The 17,452-nt window shown below is 46.7% G+C and overlaps 1 protein-coding gene across 1 annotated transcript in view; it reads right to left on the minus strand.

The window, feature by feature from the left end:
- CASTOR2 (cytosolic arginine sensor for mTORC1 subunit 2) overlaps window positions 1-17,200 on the minus strand; it is a 47,877-nt gene extending 30,677 nt beyond the window's left edge. Inside the window, exon 1 of the mRNA XM_028707847.2 lies at window positions 16,609-17,200. Coding sequence (XP_028563680.1) covers window positions 16,609-16,721 — 113 coding nt within the window. The 5' untranslated portion in view covers window positions 16,722-17,200. The remainder of the gene's footprint in view (window positions 1-16,608) is intronic.
- Window positions 17,201-17,452: the final 252 nt, after the last annotated feature.

The raw sequence follows: 17,452 nt of genomic DNA on the forward strand, positions 1-17,452 counted from the left end.
ATGTATGGAAGTGAGAGCTGGATCATAAAGAAGGCTGATCGCTGAAGAATTGATGCTTTTGAATTATGGTGCTGAAGGAGAGTCTTGAGAGTCCCATGGACTGCAAGAAGATCAAACCTATCCATTCTGAAGGAAATCAGCCCTGAGTGCTCACTGGAAGGACAGATCGTGAAGCTGAGGCTCCAATACTTTGGCCACCTCATGAGAAGAGAAGACTTCCTGGAGAAGACCCTGATGCTGGGAAAGACAGAGGGCACAAGGAGAAGGGGATGACAGAGGACGAGATGGTTGGACAGTGTTCTCGAAGCTACCAGCATGAGTTTGACCAAACTGCGGGAGGCAGTGGAAGACAGGAGTGCCTGGCGTGCTATGGTCCATGGGGTACAAAGAGTCGGACACAACTAAACAACTAAACAACAACAATGCCACTTTAAAACTGTCATGGCGTCACAGAACCACAGCACTGTAGGTTTGGAAGGGATTCCCTTTCCACCCACATCACCCAGCCTGGACACTGAAGTCCAGCTTGTGGTCCCCTCCTTGCGAGAAGTGAAGTTACAGGGAACCAGGCAGAGGGCCTACTCAGTAGTGGCGCCCGCCCTGTGGAACGCCCTCCCGTCAGATGTCAAGAAAATAAAACAATTACCTGACTTTTAGAAGACATCTGAAGGCAGCCCTGTAACGGGAAATTTTTAATGTTTGATATTTTACTGTGTTTGATCTTTTAATTTGTTGGAAGCTGCCCAGAGTGGCTGGGGCAAACCCAGTCAGATGGGTGGCCCATAACATACCCTCCAACATTTCTCCGATGAAAATAGGGATGTCCCATTCCACAATGATAATTGCACTGTTTATACCCCACACGTCTTACTGGGTTGCCCCAGCCACTCTGGGCAGCTTCCAACATATATAAAAACATTAAACGTTAAAAAAACCTTCCCTTTAGAGGAAGGTCATTGGTATGTGGAAGGTGATAGGGAAAGAATTTACTGCTTGAGGGTTGCAATATCAAAGGTCCGCTCCTTTTCCCTATTTGTAGAATTTGGAACTCTGCATGACATAGTGAGAAGCCACGATGCCCCTCTGCGCCCCTCCTGCTTTACTATTGGACGGATCCTGGAAAAAGGGGCTGGCCAGATCCTTGACTAAGAACACCCCACACAGGAACAGGTTGTTGCTGGTCTTACTTTTGTATCCTTAGCCACTGATCTAAGTTAACTGCACCCCAAAAATCCAGGCTACCACCTGTAGAACAACAGACCTTTGCAGTATTACTGAAGGCCATCAAGAGAGGGGTGAGACAAGCCTTGCTTGGCAGGGATTTCCACAACTTAGGGGCGGCCACAGAAAAGACATCTGCACCTGCCACTCTTCCAACAGCTTGCTTATTTTGTGTTGCTGTTGCAGGTGCAATTGAGACACACAGTTTGGATATTGTTTGGCTTTGTTTTTATATACAGTTGTACCTCGGAAGTCAAATGCCTTGCGAGTCAAACGTTTTGGCTCCCGAACACCGCAAACCCGGAAGTGAGTGTTCCAGTTTGCAAATGTTCTTCGGAACCCGAACGTCCAATGCAGGTTCCGCGGGTTCTGATTGGCTGCAGGAGCTTCCTGCAGCCAATTGGAAGGTGCGCCTTGGTTTTGGAAGTTGAACAGACTTCCGGAACAGATTCCATTCGACTTCCGAGGTACGACTGTATCAAAACAGCCATCCACATTGGAAAGCCATTTTATGGCGGGCGGGCCAAGGAAAATGGCACACAAACCATTCTTCGAATCAAATGAATATTCCTGTGTCAACAAGAAATCTGTCCAGGAACAACCCACCCAGGGCTAGATGATCACCCTGACAAGTGTTTCCAAGCAAATTCCAAATTTCCTTAGAAGTTACTGGACGCGGGAGATGTTTGGACTGGCTGGTGTGGAAGAGCAGGCATGTAATTAATACCGTGGCAGAGGAAACAGATCTGTATCTTGGAACAGCTGGGCGGCTCGCTTTTTGCAAACTTGGCACATTGAGGGGGAAGCGAGGCAGCCAACTGACTTAGCAATAAAAGAAAGAAGCCCCCCACCCCCAATGCCATCCGCAGAGGAGCCTGTAACCCAGTAGGCCGTGAATTCTCCTGAACGCATATCTCCCCTTCTAAATTACTCTTCCCTTCTGGAATTTTGCACGCAAGCCAGCCATGTGGTGGACGAGTGTGTGGAGATCCTCATGCACAGTGTGAGGTCTCCTGCTATGGGCGATCGGGTGTCCTCCCTCGACAGTCCTCCACAGCAACCTGCCGTCTGGACTGAGATGCATGAGGGGCTGCCTTTGGAGGCTGCACCTGGTGCATAATACCTGAAGGAGAGTCTCCACCCACATCATTCTGCCCGGACACTGAGGTCCAGCGCCAAGGGCCTTCTGGTGATTCCCTCACTGCGAGAAGCCAAGTTACAGGGAACCAGGCAGAGGGCCTTCTCGGTAGTGGCACCCGCCCTGTGGAACGCACCCCCACCAGATGTCAAAGAGAAGAACAACTACCAGACTTTTAGAAGACATTTGAAGGCAGCCCTCTTTAGGGAAGCTTTTAATGTTTAACAGACTACTGTATCTTAATACTTTGTTGGAAGCCGCCCAGAGTGGCTGGGGAAGCCCAGCCAGATGGGTGGGAAAGAATGAATGAATGAATGAATGAATGAATGAATAAATAAATAATAAAATTATGCAGCTCCTTTGGTGGTAAATGGGGCAGTTCAATGGGACCATCATGCACCACCGGTCCTGAAGGCCCTGCGCCGGCTGCCAGTGAGTTACAATTTCTAGAGTGGTCAACTATCACTCTGCCTTCCAAAGGAACTCTGGGAACTGAAGTCCAGTGAGGGGAACAGAAAGGCTTCCAATCAACTGTCAGCACCCTTGGCAAACTACAGTTCCCAGGATTCTCTGCGGGAGGCCCTGACTGTTTAAAGTGGCGTAATAGTGCTTTAAATGTACTGTGCAGATGGGCAACTCTAGGTTTTTAAGCCCTGTTCCCCACAAAGAGCTACAGTTTCCAAAGTGGTTTAAACAATCAAGCCCAGGGAATACTGGGAACTCCAGTTCTGTGAGGGGAAACAGGCAACTCCTAACAACTCTTAGCACACTTATTGTACCACAGAGCTCAGGATTCCTTCGGGGAAATCATGACTGCTAGTGCTGTAACAGTGCTTTGGATATAAGGTATGGATGCAAGGTGTTACAAACTACAGCATAAAGCCCGAAATGGCTTAGCGTTGTAGAGTAGGAAGGGACCACAAGGGACAATGAAGCTGGATGTTGGAAGATTCAAGACAGGTGCAAGAAAGGACTTCTTCATGCAGTGCCTAGTTAAACTGTGGAACTCCCTCCCACAGTGGGAGGCAGTGATGGCCAACAACTTGCGTGGCTTTAAAAGAGGACTGGGCACATTCTTGGAGGATTTCAGGCAGGAAGGTTGACATGAGTGAAGGTAGTCTTGCAAAAAAGGGAAAAAAAGGTCTTTGGGTAAGAACGTTAAGCCTTCTCTGTACTGCATTGCTTTACGATGTGACTTAACCAATCGAGATTGAGCAGCTCCCTCATCCAGCTGCCTGCAGAATGTTCTCTCAGAGTAGTCAATGGGGTGCCTTTCAGAGGTTAGTGGACTACAACTCCCATCATTCCTGATCACTGGCCATGTTGGCTGGAGCTAATGGGACTTGTAGTCCACCTGGAAAGCATCCCTCCGGCTAAGCCTGTCCTAAAGCAAGAACAGAATTTGGTTTAAATCTGGCTTGCGATTCTGGCTTGATAAGGAGGAACAAATCAGGACATCTGGATCTCCCAAGAAGCTGGTTTGCTTCCTGGGTAGATGCTTTCCAACTCTGGCTTGGGTCAGCCAGAGTGCCAGAGCTGTGCACACCAGTTTTCTTAAGTTGGTGTTCTTGGTTTATCGCTACAAGTGAAGGTGGCCAAGAAGTGGCTGCTTCCATATGCAGTAGAAACTTACTTAATTAAGCCCCAGGGCTTGGAAGAGACACAGGTCCTACAGAGTAAAACTAAAAAGGAGCACAGTCCTGCGCATGTTTCACATAACTCAGAGGCAGCTCAAAACCAAGGAATGAACAAAATCAACCACCATTCCAAGCCTTACTGTTTGCATTTGAGAAGGTTCCAGGCTCTAAGCAACGTCCAAACCACCACACGGTTCACAGGAAGTTAAGCAGGGCATGCAAGTATGTATTACGGACTACATGAAAACGGTGCACAGCCGTGTGGGAGGCTGGAAAGTCCAATGGCCTGTAGGCTAATTTCAAGAATGCTCTGGAAGCTCTGGCAAGAATGACCTGTCATTTCCCCTTCTGGTTGCTGGGTGGGCGGGAAGAGGGAGGAAAGCAGAGGAAGAAGCAGGGAGAGGAGGAGAGGAAGTGACCGGTAGGGCAGAAGACAGGGAGATCTAGGATAGATTACCGCACTCTGTTATACGTGGGGCTGCCTCTGAAGACTGTTTGGATTCTGTTTGGTGCAGAATTCAGCAGCCAGGTTGCTCACTGAGGAAAGACGGTTTGAGCATATAAAGACAATCCTGCCCTGACTGCCTTTCTGGACCCAATTCAAAGTACCGGTTTTGACCTCTAAAACCATAATAATAATAATAATAATAATAATAATAAGTTGGCTGGAAGCAATGGGCAGCTTTGCCAATCCCATAAACAAACACAGTCCCTCCAGCAGCAAAACTTTGGGGGGGGAAACTTCCCACCCCAACACAATGGCACAGCCAGCAATATTATATTAAATAATACCGTATCAATCAAATTACAACTCTTCTTAGAATCATAGAACTGTAGAGTTTGGAAGGGATCCCAGTAAGGTATCATCTAGTCCAACCTCCTGCAATGCAGGAAGTTGCAACTGTCCCATACGGGGATCGAACCTGTAAGCTTGGCGTTATCAGCACCACGCTCTAACCAACTGAGCCACCTCAATTTCCACGCATCCCCTAAGCATAGAAATGCTCTACCTGTAGGCAGCCATGTCAACCACAACACAAGTGGCAGGAAGGCTCAGTTGAGCTGTTTAATGGAGATTTACCAATCCATTTGGAGAAGCAACCCTTGTGAAGCAAACTCTCCCCAAGGGTGGGGGGCTTGGGGAGGGAGGGAGTGGGGCAAGCTGTGGGAGGGGGGTGTGATGCTTGAGGGGGTGAGAGAGGCACAAAGGAAAGTGGTTGGTTAGGTGTGTGGCAAGGGCAAAGGAGTTTGTGGGGTTGATAAGTGAATCGGGTGATAGCCCTTAGTATTATGTACAGGGTGAGTCCTTTAAAAGTGGCCCCGTGGATACAGAGTACACATGTTCCACAGGGCCTCTTTTAAAAGACTCACCCTGTACAGTGGTACCTCGGGTTAAGAACTTAGTTCATTCTGGAGGTCCGTTCTTAACCTGAAACTGTTCTTAACCTGAGGTACCACTTTAGCTAATGGGGCCTCCCGCTGCCACTGCGCAATTTCTGTTCTCATCCTGAGGTAAAGTTCTTAACCTGAGGTACTATTTCTGGGTTAGCGGAGTCTGTAACCTGAAGCGTCTGTAACCTGAGGTACCACTGTAGTTTCTAAGTGCATCACCATTAATAGCAATAATGATGATGATGATAATAATAATAATAATAATAATAATAATAATAATACTGCACTGCACTCCCACCTGTTGTTGTCAATATTTTTTTTCTGGACTCCTTTTATATATTTAATTCATTTGTAACCAAAGATCAAGAAAACACAAATAATAATAATAATAATAATAATAATAATAATAATAATAATAATTAATAATGTCAAAATGATCACAAATGATTTAGCTGAGGTTCCTGCATTGCAGAAGGTTGGACTAGATGACCCTGGGGGTGTCCCTTCCAACTCTATGGTTCCATGATTATGGCTGAGTTTGGTTCTGAGAACCCAGTTCCAGTCTCCTTCCACAGCCTGCTGGCAATCTGGGACTTTGGAAGCTCTTCAGATATTACCTCTATGTGACCCCCCCTCCCACCCCCCCAATCCCAGTATGTCTTGGCCCTTTGACTCTCTCTTAATGGCCCTGTTTTTCAAGGGGAAGCAAGAACAGGCTGTGCAAAGCGATGTTTGCGTCTCTCTCGTTCTTAGCTCGAGAGTCCAGAGTAAACTTATTTGTGGCACAGCTTCTCGGGTCAATATGTGCAAAGTCTTGTGTAAAAGGAGTATTCGGCGCAGGTTAAGTGTGGGTTAGAGAGCAGAGGCAGGAAAGGTGGGAGGAGGTCATCGCAAAAGCTGGTCAAATATGTACTTTGCTTTATGCGCAGAAGAACCTCACAAAAAGGCATTTCAAGGCAGAAAGCCGCAACCTTTGGCAGGAGACACACTTGAGCGTTGTCAGCAGTCCTGCTGGACACTTGAGGCAGTTTACTGCCACCCCCCCGTCCCCCAATCAGCCGCCTTGTTTTCCCATTTTAAATGTGATGTTGAAATCCTAGCATAGGTCAGAGATAAAAACTGACTCGATTTGTTATTTTTGACCTGCTTTCCTTTCAGGAGACGTACGGAGCAGCTTTCAATATTAAAAATGATAACATATTAAAGTGGAGATAGACAGTTGTCGCAAAAAGAATCCCACACACGCCGTGCATTTAAAAGTCAGGGTCTCTCACGAAGAATCTTGGGAACTGCAGTCTGTTAAGGGTGCTGACAGGGTTGGGTTTGTTTTTTTAAGACCCATTCTCCTCACAGAGCTGAAATTTCCAGAGTGGTCAACTATCACTCTGCCTTCCAAAGGAACTCTGGGAACTGAAGTTCTGTGAGGGGAATAGAGGGGTTTCCAAAGAACTGTCAGCACCCTTAGCAAACTACAGTTCCCATGATTCTTTGCGGGAGGCCCTGACCATTTAAAGTGGCGTAATAGTGCTTTAAATGTACTGTGCAGATGGGCAACTCTAGGTTTTTAAGCCCTGTTCCCCGCAAAGAGCTACAGTTTCCAAAGTGGTTTAAACAATCAAACCCAGGGAACTCTGGGAACTCTAGTTCTGTGAGGGGAATAGGCAACTCCTAACAACTCTCAGCTTGCTTATTGTACCACAGAGCTCAGGATTCCTTTGGGGAAATCATGACTACTAGTGCTATAACAGTGCTTTAGATGTAAGGTATGGATGCTGCCATGGGACGCGGGTGGTACTGTGGGTTAAACCACAGAGCCTAGGACTTGCTGATCAGAAGGTTGGGGTGAGCTCCCATTGTTCGGTCCCTGCTCCTGCCAACCTAGCAGTTCGAAAGCATGTCAAAGTGCAAGTAGATAAATAGGTACCGCTCTGGCGGGAAGGTAAACGGCATTACCGTGCGCTGTTCTGGTTCGCCAGAAGCAGCTTAGTCATGCTGGCCACATGACCCGGAAGCTGTATGCCGGCTCCCTCAGCCAATAAAGCGAGATGAGCACTGCAAATCCAGAGTCGGCCATGACTGGACCTAATGGTTAGGGGTCCCTTGACCTTTATGGATGCGACCAAAGGCAGTGACCAACCAGTGACTTCCCATCTAAGCCACTTTTGAGGCTGGTGGAAGCTCCATCTTGCTTGGCAAAGCCCAAGGGCTTGCTGCGTCAATGATTTTCTGATTGAGAAGAATGAATAAAATTTGAATGCCAAAAGGGGCCAGTAAGCAACCCAGCCTAATGCTTCCTCAAGTATTTTGGCTGAAAGACCTACGCACACTCTTAAAGCGGTAAGAGATGATAATAAGTTGAATGTCATGGTTGGGCTGGACGCAGAGGATTGGTGGGGGGAACCAGCTGGGAACTCCCAAGGGAAGAAGTCTCAGAGCCTGGGGAATGGTGGTGGGACGACGATGGGTAGCCAGAGGGAGAAGTCTGGGAAGAGGAGGTGTTGGGAGATGGAGAGGTAACAGGGCTTAGTGAGCAGGGAGAGTCTGTGAAAGAGAGGGGTCCAGAATCAGAGGCAGAAGTGGAGGCTGGAGAAGAAGAAGGCAAGAAGCAGAAATGAGTCAGGCTGCTGAAGAAGCCAGGGAGTCTCCCCCTCCTGCTACCCTCTCCCATGGTCTCCCAAGACCAGGAGAGGTATGAAGATGGAGGAGCATAGACAGGCAAGTCGAATAAGTCTCAGATTTCAAGGGAAGGATCCAGGGGAGGAGGAGACTTAGGGAGCAGTGGGAAGGCAGGGACCTTCAGTCCTCACAAGTGTCTCATTGGGGCAAGTCCTACTGGGAAGAGTTGCTGTGCTCACTAGGCCTGAGCTGTTTCTTTGAATAAACAGTTAACTTCACAGCCACATTGTGAGTTATTGCTGACCTGCTCCCAACTCCCACCTTGAGAGAAGACAATACTGAGCTAGATGGACCCAATGGTCTGACGTAGTGGAAGGCTGCTTCCGACAACCCAATGACTAACAGATTTGTTATGGCCGTTGTAATTTAAAGAAGCATTTCCGCCCCACCTCGTGGCTCACAAAGGGCCGCCGAGGATTCAGGCAGATTTCACCGCACGCAATAGTTCCTCCTGGAGAAGAGCAACAGTAGAAGCTAAAACATTAAGTGATATAAACTCTTCGGAATTTCAGATCTTGGTAGCTAATGAGTCACTTGTTTCGGAGAGATGCATTTGTGGCAGGCAAGCGCAATGAGGCTGTCAGAATATTATGACATCTCTGCACATCAGACAGATGCGTTGAGTGGCTAACATTTTACAACTACGTTTTCCTTGGGTCCAGAGAAAACCCATTGAACTTAATGAACATGACGAACGTAGGTCCATTAATTTCAATGGGTCTACTCTCGAGGCAACATTTGCACCATTCATTTAAAACATTATGATATTGCTTTAAAAAAGCCCCTGGGGACATTTGCTTGTTATGGGGGCTGAGATTTATTAGGAGACCCTTGCTTCTCTCAGAGTCCTACAAATCTCAACCATCAATCCGTCTTTTGGGAGTTGCAGCTCTGGGAAGGGAACACGGGTCTCCTAACACCTGTCAGCACCCCCAACAAACTACACCTCCCAGAATTCTTCGGAGGGAGTCCTGACCGTTGAAAGTGGAATAAGAGTGTTTTAAATATATAGTGCAGATGGGCCATCGTCCCTATTTTCATCGGAGAAATTTGGAAGGGTATGCAAGCCCCATGGGGGAGAGCTGAAACCCCAAAGTAGGAGAGCTTCAGTAACGGAGGCTGCACCCAGAACACCACACGTTTAATTGCATGGTGTGGATGTAACCAGATAAGTAAAAATGGAAGAGGAAAAGGCACAATAAAGGACAACAGGGAGAGGAAGAATACTGACGGGAGGCGGGGTTCAAAATGTAATCGCTGCAATATCTCCTCATCTGCCACCTCACTTTTTATTGTGCAAATTCTCCAAATTCCAAGCCAGGATAAACCAAAGTCGACAGCCTGGATTATACAGATTAAGGAAATGCACTTGCCGGGTTTTGCTTCTGCTAGTTGGGTGTGTGTGTGAGAAAGAACTCTCAGAATACTCAAGCCTTTGCTCCGCTGGAAGCTGTGTCTTCATGGTCTCCAGCATTTTCCCCACAGCGAAAGGGGCTAGCAAAAGACAGAAAGCTATTATAGAATTGTAGAGTTGGAAGAAGGGACCCCGAGGGTCATCTAGTCCAACCCCCAGCAATGCAGGAATTGCAACTAGAGTATCCTTCTGCTTATAAACCTCCAAGGAAGGAAGAGTCCAACACCTCTCGTGGGAGTCTGTCCAATGTCAAACGGCTCTTACGCTCAGAAAATTCTTACTGATGTTTAGTCAAAATCTCCTTTCTTGGAACTTAAAGCCACTGAGTCCTACCCTCCAGATTAGGAGAAAACAAGCTTACTCCATCTTCCATGTGACGGCCCTTCAGATATTTGAAGATGGCTACCCTATCTCCTCTTTTCCAGGCTAAACATACACAGCTCGGCTCCTTCAACCATTCCTCATATGGCTTAGTTTCCAGACCCTTGATCATCTTGGCCGCCCTCCTCTGCACACGTTTCACCTTGTCAACTTCCTTCTTAAAACTGTGATGTCCAGAAATGGACTCAGTACTCCAGGTGTGTTCTGACCAAGGCAGAATAGAGTGGGATTATTACTTCTCTTTATCTAGATTCTAGACACTGTACTTCTGTTGATTCAGCCTAGGATAGCATTAACAAGAATAGCATTAGCAGTCATGGATTCCCACAAATAATCATGGGAACTGCAGTTTGTTTAAGGTGGTGAGAGTTGTCAGTTGACCCCTCAAAGAGTTACAATTCCCAGAGTGGTTTAACAATCAATTCCTCTTCCCAGGGAATCCTGAGAACTGGAGCTTTGTGAGGAGAATGGTGGTCCCCTAACAACACCCTTTACAAACTACAGTTCCCAGGACTCTTTTGGGGGTAAGCAGTACCATAGTGCTTTAAAATCATAGTGCAGAAGGTACTAAGTTGCAAAGGTGCTGCGGAATAGTGTAACTTGCCCATAACTTTTAAAAAACGCATTGGATTTATAGTTTTGCTATTCCCTACTGACTTACTTTGGGACGCGGGTGGCACTGTGGGTTAAACCACAGAGCCTAGGACTTGCCGATCAGAAGGTTGGCGGTTCGAATCCCCGCGACGGAGTGAGCTGCTTTTGCTCGGTCCCTGCTCCTGCCAACCTAGCAGTTCGAAAGCACGTCAAAGTGCAAGTAGATAAATAGGTACCGCTCTGGCGGGAAGGTAAACGGTGCTGCTCTGGTCCGCCAGAAGCAGCTTAGTCATGCTGGTCACATGACCTGGAAGCTGTACGCCGGCTCCCTCGGCCAGTAAACCTCGAGGTGAGTGCCGCAACCCCAGAGTCAGCCACGACTGGACCTAATGGTCAGGGGTCCCTTTACCTTTACTGACTTACTTCAACACAACTTCTCAACTAAGAATGGGGAGATTGTGGCTTCAAGTGAGAAACATTTAAAAATGGAGACAGGGTTTAGGAGATTTAAAAAAGTAAAATAAAATAAAAAGGATCCTTTCTTTGGTTTGCCCCAAAGTGTGCCACAACAGTCACCACTTTCTCTGCTTCTGGAATGGCAAATGGGAAAGAGAGAAAGCAGCTGATTATAGCTTGACGTGGGCAGGCCTTCCTGCTCGGGCGACATAGTTGCCCATTCTCCATTCTGCAAAAATGAATTTCCACATCTTAATCCTAAACCTACCGGTACTTATTTGCAAGTATGCAGACTGAGTGGGATGAAGGTGGTGACCTATTTTTAGGGGAGGAGCTCTAGCAAGAGATTAGGATCTGGGGTTCAGGTTAACAGAGTGTTCCTAAGCATGTGCAAAGTCCCTCTCGTTCAACAAGGATGCATCTTTACCTAACAGGAGCCAATTTGTGCTTCTGGTGTGTTTAAACTCAACAAATCTCACTGTAGGCAAAAAACGCCTGCAATAATAATAATAATAATAATAATAATAATAATAATAATAATAATAATAATTTATTACCCATCCTTTACCCTAAGGCAACAGAGCAGGTCACAACAATTTAAAATATATCATTAAAAACAGTTTAAAACAAATTACAGTCACAAGAATTGGGTGGCTCCTAAAAATACACATCTCAAGTGTCAAAGTGCAGGGCATGAGAAGGCCATTCACCCAGCAGCTTCCAGAAATTAACCCACACGATCTCAGTGTGTGATCGCACAAGTAGGACACAGGTGTGTGCTCTGTTTGGATGTTACCACAGAAGGCAATTGTAGCGCAAGTGGTTGAGAGTCAGCATGGCATTGCCAAGGCTGGGCTATGGACAGAGTCATAGAATTGTAGAGTTGGAATGGACCACGGGGGCAGCATTGGAAATTAGCTGAGCGCTGGGCATGTTTTGAGAAGGGCCACTGGCCTTTTTTGCGAGGAAGTGAAGGTGTTTGGTTGCCAGGTTTGGCTGGCGGGCGGGTATGGCTGTGATGCTGCTCCAGTCAGCTGGCCTGCGGGGCAGTGCAGCAGCAAGAGACACACACATCTTTTGTTGCCACAGTGCTCTGCGGATCCCCTGGCTCACAAAGCACCAAAAGAGGCACACCTTCTGGTGCTGTGCGAGCCAGGTGATTCGCACACACGCATATCTTTTGCTGGTGCGCTGCCCCACAAACCATTTGCTTCGTAATTTGGTTGCTTTTTAAAAAATGCAGGTAGACATAGCGTTGTGATGACCATATCCTAGCTTTAAGGTGCCACCTGGCTCCTGGATTTTATATCTCAGTTTCTAGCCCTGCACAAGGGTCATCTACTCCAACCCCCTGCAAAGCAGGCATGTTTGGCCCAATGTGGGGCTCGCACAGCCCCCAAGATTAAGAGTCTTACGCTCTACCAACTGAGAAGCCCAAGGTGGGGCAGAATCTAGGAAGCAGGAACCGTGAGATAAGTCACTAGTCAGGACTGGAATCCAAGTGATCAAGACAGAACAAACGGAGATCAAAGAACAACGAAGGATCCAGAAACACACTCAGGAAGATCCTGATGCTCAAGCAGTGCTCAAGTGAAACAGGAAGTTCCCTTTTGCACCCCTTCCTCTCCAAGAAAATCCAATGGCCAGTCTGGGCGGGCGGAGTCAATCTAGGGCCAGAAGCCAGTGGCTCACCACATGGGGCAGACACATGCGGATCCTGCAACTCTCTTCCATAATAGCACCCACACTGTCCAACAAGGGCAGGCCAACACCAGACGTTCAAAGCACACTCAGTACACATTTGAAGGACATGGTTTCCCCCCCAAAGTACCCTGGGAGCTGCAGCTTGTTGAGGAATTACATCTTTGGGAGGGGAAATTGCAGTTCCCAGGATTCTTTGGGGATGCTTCAAATGTATGGTATGACTCTGCCCATTAATGTCTTACTCAGCCACACAGTCTCACCGCGGGACTTGGACCATTTCTTAAGGCCAAACCACACATGCACATGTTTATTCAACACACACACTTGCCAATTCAGCAATAAATTGGGGGTAGTATATTGGGGGGCCAGGAGGGGAGCAAATGGCAGCATCTGATACCAGGAGTGAATAGTCAGAGAAAAAGCACCTTAAAGTAGTCGGGATTGTTGGTGAGACAAGGTAGGAATTAAGGGGCAAGCTTTGCAGCCATCTTGGCTGTCAGTCCTGGAAGACCTGCTCCCTGCCTTGCAGGTCTTTCTTTCCCCACCTGGCCTGGGAGGGTAGGACCCGGACTGACTCCAACTACAGAAGCTGAGATTGCTGAACGGACTCTTGGGCTGAGGTGTTGTTTATCAGTTGTTGTTGTTTGTTTCGCTGTTGTTGTTGTTGTTTTGCATCTATAGTTGTGATTTGTATGGAAACTGTCCAGTTAGGTTGTCTTTTTTTTTTTTTTTTAAATGTATTGTTTAGTGTTTATGACTACTTTTACATTGCAGTTATGTCTTTTCTTTCATGCTGTAAGCTGCTTTGAGCATGGTTTGAACCGTGGAAAGGCGGCACACAAATAAAATTATGCATGTATGTATGTATGCTCCTGCTTCCATACTTCTCTGTTGAAAGTTAACATGTGCCACAATCCAGAATTATGTTCAAACAAGGGAGCATGCACTTCCAGTTGTGGGGAACCCTTCACCCTCCAGATGTTGCTGAACCACATCTCCCATCAGGCCCAGAAAGGCTGGCCAATGGCCAGGGATGATGGGAGTTGTAGTTCAGCAGCATTTGGCAAGCCAAGGGTTCTGCTTGCCTGCCTTGAGCCAAAAGGTTTGTGGCAAGGATGAAAGAGTCTGGATTGAAGAAATGTAAGGAAACACCTTCCCCAAAACAAAACAACTCAAAAGATTGCTAGTCAGTCTAAATGAAGAGTGGAATTTGTCCCCCAATGTCAAAATATGAAACCATTAACATAGCTGTCAAGCGTCCCTTATTTGGTGGGACAGTCCCTTATCCCAGCGCCATGTCCCGCTGCTGTCCCTTATTGATGATGTCCCTTAAATAAGCTACTGAAGGTAATGGGGCCCTTTCTATGTCCAGCTATGCTTTGTCAACAACAATTTGTTGCTGTTTTTTTGTGTTGAATATATTGTTGTTGTTGTTTAGTCGTGTCCGACTCTTCGTGACCCCATGGACCAGAGCATATATATATGCTATATGGTAATTTATGGACCTAATAGGTATCTAAAGCCATTTGCACGCAACAAAATATGTATTTTATCAAAGTAATTGTTGATCCCTTATTTTGGCTGCTGATCCCTTATTTTCGAGGCTGCTGGTCCCTTATTTTCAAATCTGCAAGTTGACAGCTATGCATTAAGGATTAGCGCCTTCCAGCAATCAGGGTTATCATGGTATAAAAATTTCCTAGGAGCTTGCAAACGAGTTGTGAACTCTGTACTACTTATCCTTAATCAGTAATAATACTTAATATGTATGCTTCTTTAAAAACAAGAAAACAAAGGAGAGCATTCAAAAAGGATGAAACACACCCACCCGCCAACAAACTGAAATGGTACGTCCCAAAATACTATTGGCCAATTTATGTATCCAGCAGAATCCAAGTGGCAAAGCAGCAGTTTCTGGCTGTACCACATCAGACTGCAGGTGGGTTTGTTTTGTGTTTTCCATTTTGGAAGGGGGAGGGAATCTCCCTGCACAGAGAGAAGTAGCATGTCAGGAAAAAGCTTTCAGCTTTGCCTTTTATGAAAAATGAAGGTATATATATATATATATGGAACAGGCAAGCTTCACTGGAAGTGGTGTAGCCCAGGAAGTGTTTAAACACTTGGTTTTGCTCACTGAACTTTCGGCAATAGGTCCAATGCTGCTGAGAGCATCACTGGCAGTGGGGAGACTGGTACATGACTCCTGCTGTGTAAGTAACAGGCCATTTTGTGGCAGGTGGTAACAATTATTCACAAAGAGGCTGGTCATGGCATAAGATCCCAACTCTCTCTTTTTTATGGAAGCTTTTCCAGGATTTCTGCAATGTGTTAATCACAGATACAATAGAACTTTGTGCTCCGGTGTAAAGCCCGCATTTTAAGACAAGAAGGAATTAAAGGTTATCGGTGACATCTGAAAAGCCTTTGGGATTCCTCCCAAAAGTGCCACAATTAACAATGCAACAAAAGGGAATCTGTCACCGGGGGGGGGGGGGGGGCAAGAGAAAGAACAGAACTAAATGTTTAAAAATAATTGTGTTGTGTTTTAACTGCAAACAAGTTGAAATGTAAACAAGCTGTAAACAAGGTAAAGACACATAACGTTACACAGCAAACATTGTCAACTGCCAAGCCACAAATCAGGGGGACATTTCAAAGCAATGAAGTTTAAACTTGAGATAAGGGACAGTAATCAAATTAAATGGCAAACATGCCCATTCATTCAGCCACACTATTAAGGTGGGGCGGGCGGGGTGGGGGTAGAGAAACATGTCCTTCCCCTTCGTTTTCAATCTGCAATTCAATTTTTAAACAAATACACACACACACAATTTATTAGCAGTTTCCCCTGGGCCCCAGGAGTGCTTGGTTATTAAAACTGGTTTCTGAAGTGGATTCCAAGCAGCATTGCAAAAACACTCAATTCCAAACCAAGAGTGGAGTTGAGGAATTATTTCTCTTAACCCCCATCTCTGCTCTATCTGCAATAGGGGGGGGGGGCGGGAGGGGGGCGGAGGCAGCACTCAACCCTCTATTTACAATATATTCGCAATTCAAATTGTGTCCATCCAAGAAGCACTGGTATTGAGTGTGTGTGGTGAGGGAGGGGGGCGGGTGGCTATTCACTTTACTTCTCGGTAAACATAATAATACAGTCTTAAAAACAACAACAACAGCAACTCGATATATTCACGGATCTTATAAGCCGAACCTTTGACTTCATTTCTCCCCCGCCTTCATTATCCAAAAAGACAGGAAGAAAGAAAAAATATGAACAACATGATGTTGCAGGAAACCCACGAAAGTCGCCTCTTGCATACTTAGCAATAAACGTACCTTTTTGACTAAACGCTACATGGTCTTAACTGCTAGCACAATTCTGTGCACAGAAAATAAAAACACACATACACACCAATACAGCCCTCCTCTGCCCCCTCCTCCCCTCTTCAGGGCTGCTCTTTGTTGTTCTGACCGAGTCCTTAGTTTTTCTTTTTGGGGGGTGGGGAACACGCCCCCCCCCCACTTAACCCTCGGTTTATTCACTTTTCATAAAACACACACCGCCGCCTAAACTTAGCAATGAACGCAAAGAAAACCCCTGCCGGCAACTGTTTAAATCCATCAGCATCTTTTAAAGCAGATTTGGGGTTTTTTTTTGTTTTTAAAAAAGACTATATGGGGGGGGGAGGGGAAGAAGGGGGCGTGTTTGTGCAGAAACTCACAAAAAATAAAATAAAACGAAAAGCTCTCGCTGGACCGGCGAAACCATTTAAGGATAGCAATAGGAAAAGAAGTGGGGGTGGTGGTCGGGGGGTGGTGGTGAATGACCCATTAACCCTAACCCTCCCCACAACCTTGATTCCTGTATGGGAATTAGTCAAGCCCCTGCCGCCCCCCCCTTTACAGCAGTGCTTCGTCTCGTTGGCCTCTTGTTAAAGCTGGCAAGGCTGCTGAGCAACACCCCCCCCCCCGTGAAAAAGGGGGTCCCCCGTTACCTGGTCTTGGAGGAGAGAAAAGCTAGCTTGATCAGCCCGTAGGTAAACAACTGGATTCTCTCCTTGGCGACACTAGCTACTTTTAGACGGTGCTCTAAAATGTGCAATTCCATCTTTTCCTCTTTTTCATTTGTAGTTCATCAGTTTGGGGAGCGTCTTGTTTGTTGCCTGGGAGGTTTCGGGGGGTGGGGAGGAGCAGGAGGAGGAGGAGGAGGATGGGGGGTGTCTTCCTCTTTGTCCGAAAGGGGTATTTTCCCACCCTCTTCCTTTTACGTCTCCAACGCAGGCAGAGAGTGGAGGAGGAGGAGGAAAATAATGACTTTGAAAAAGGGATGGAAGAAGAAGAAGAAGAAGATATTATTTGTCATGGAATTAACAAGGCGGTGGGTTGCAGGGGGGGAGAGGGAAGATTTTTGCTAACTAAAGAAGTGGCGCTGATGGAGGGAGAGAAAAGAAAGAAGCAAAGCCAACAAAAAAAAGAAAGAAAGGAAAGAAAAAAGAGGAGGGGAGAAAAGAACAGCTGAAGCTGGAAGGAGAGGGGAGAGCTTCAGAGCGCAGAAAAAGCGGCTGCTGTTTTAATGTAACAAACAACTTGCCAGTCAAAGGGGCCCGCAAGTGGGCATGCGCAGGAGCGCGGAGCATTCTGGGAGGTGTAGTCCAGAGGGCGGAGCACGGATCAGGAGTTGGGGGTTTTTGCCTTGTTTATTTTTTAAGGACTCCCCTCCCACCCCCTCCGTGAGGTGCTTCCAAAATAAAAGAGTCCTTGGCGAGGCGTCCGGGTGCCTTGCAAACAGAGACAATTCTTTCAGCTGATCTTATTGGCTTTTACGAAACGAAGCGTTTC

The sequence above is a fragment of the Podarcis muralis genome, chromosome 15 (genome assembly GCF_964188315.1).
Source record: "Podarcis muralis chromosome 15, rPodMur119.hap1.1, whole genome shotgun sequence".
Lineage (NCBI taxonomy): Eukaryota > Metazoa > Chordata > Lepidosauria > Squamata > Lacertidae > Podarcis > Podarcis muralis.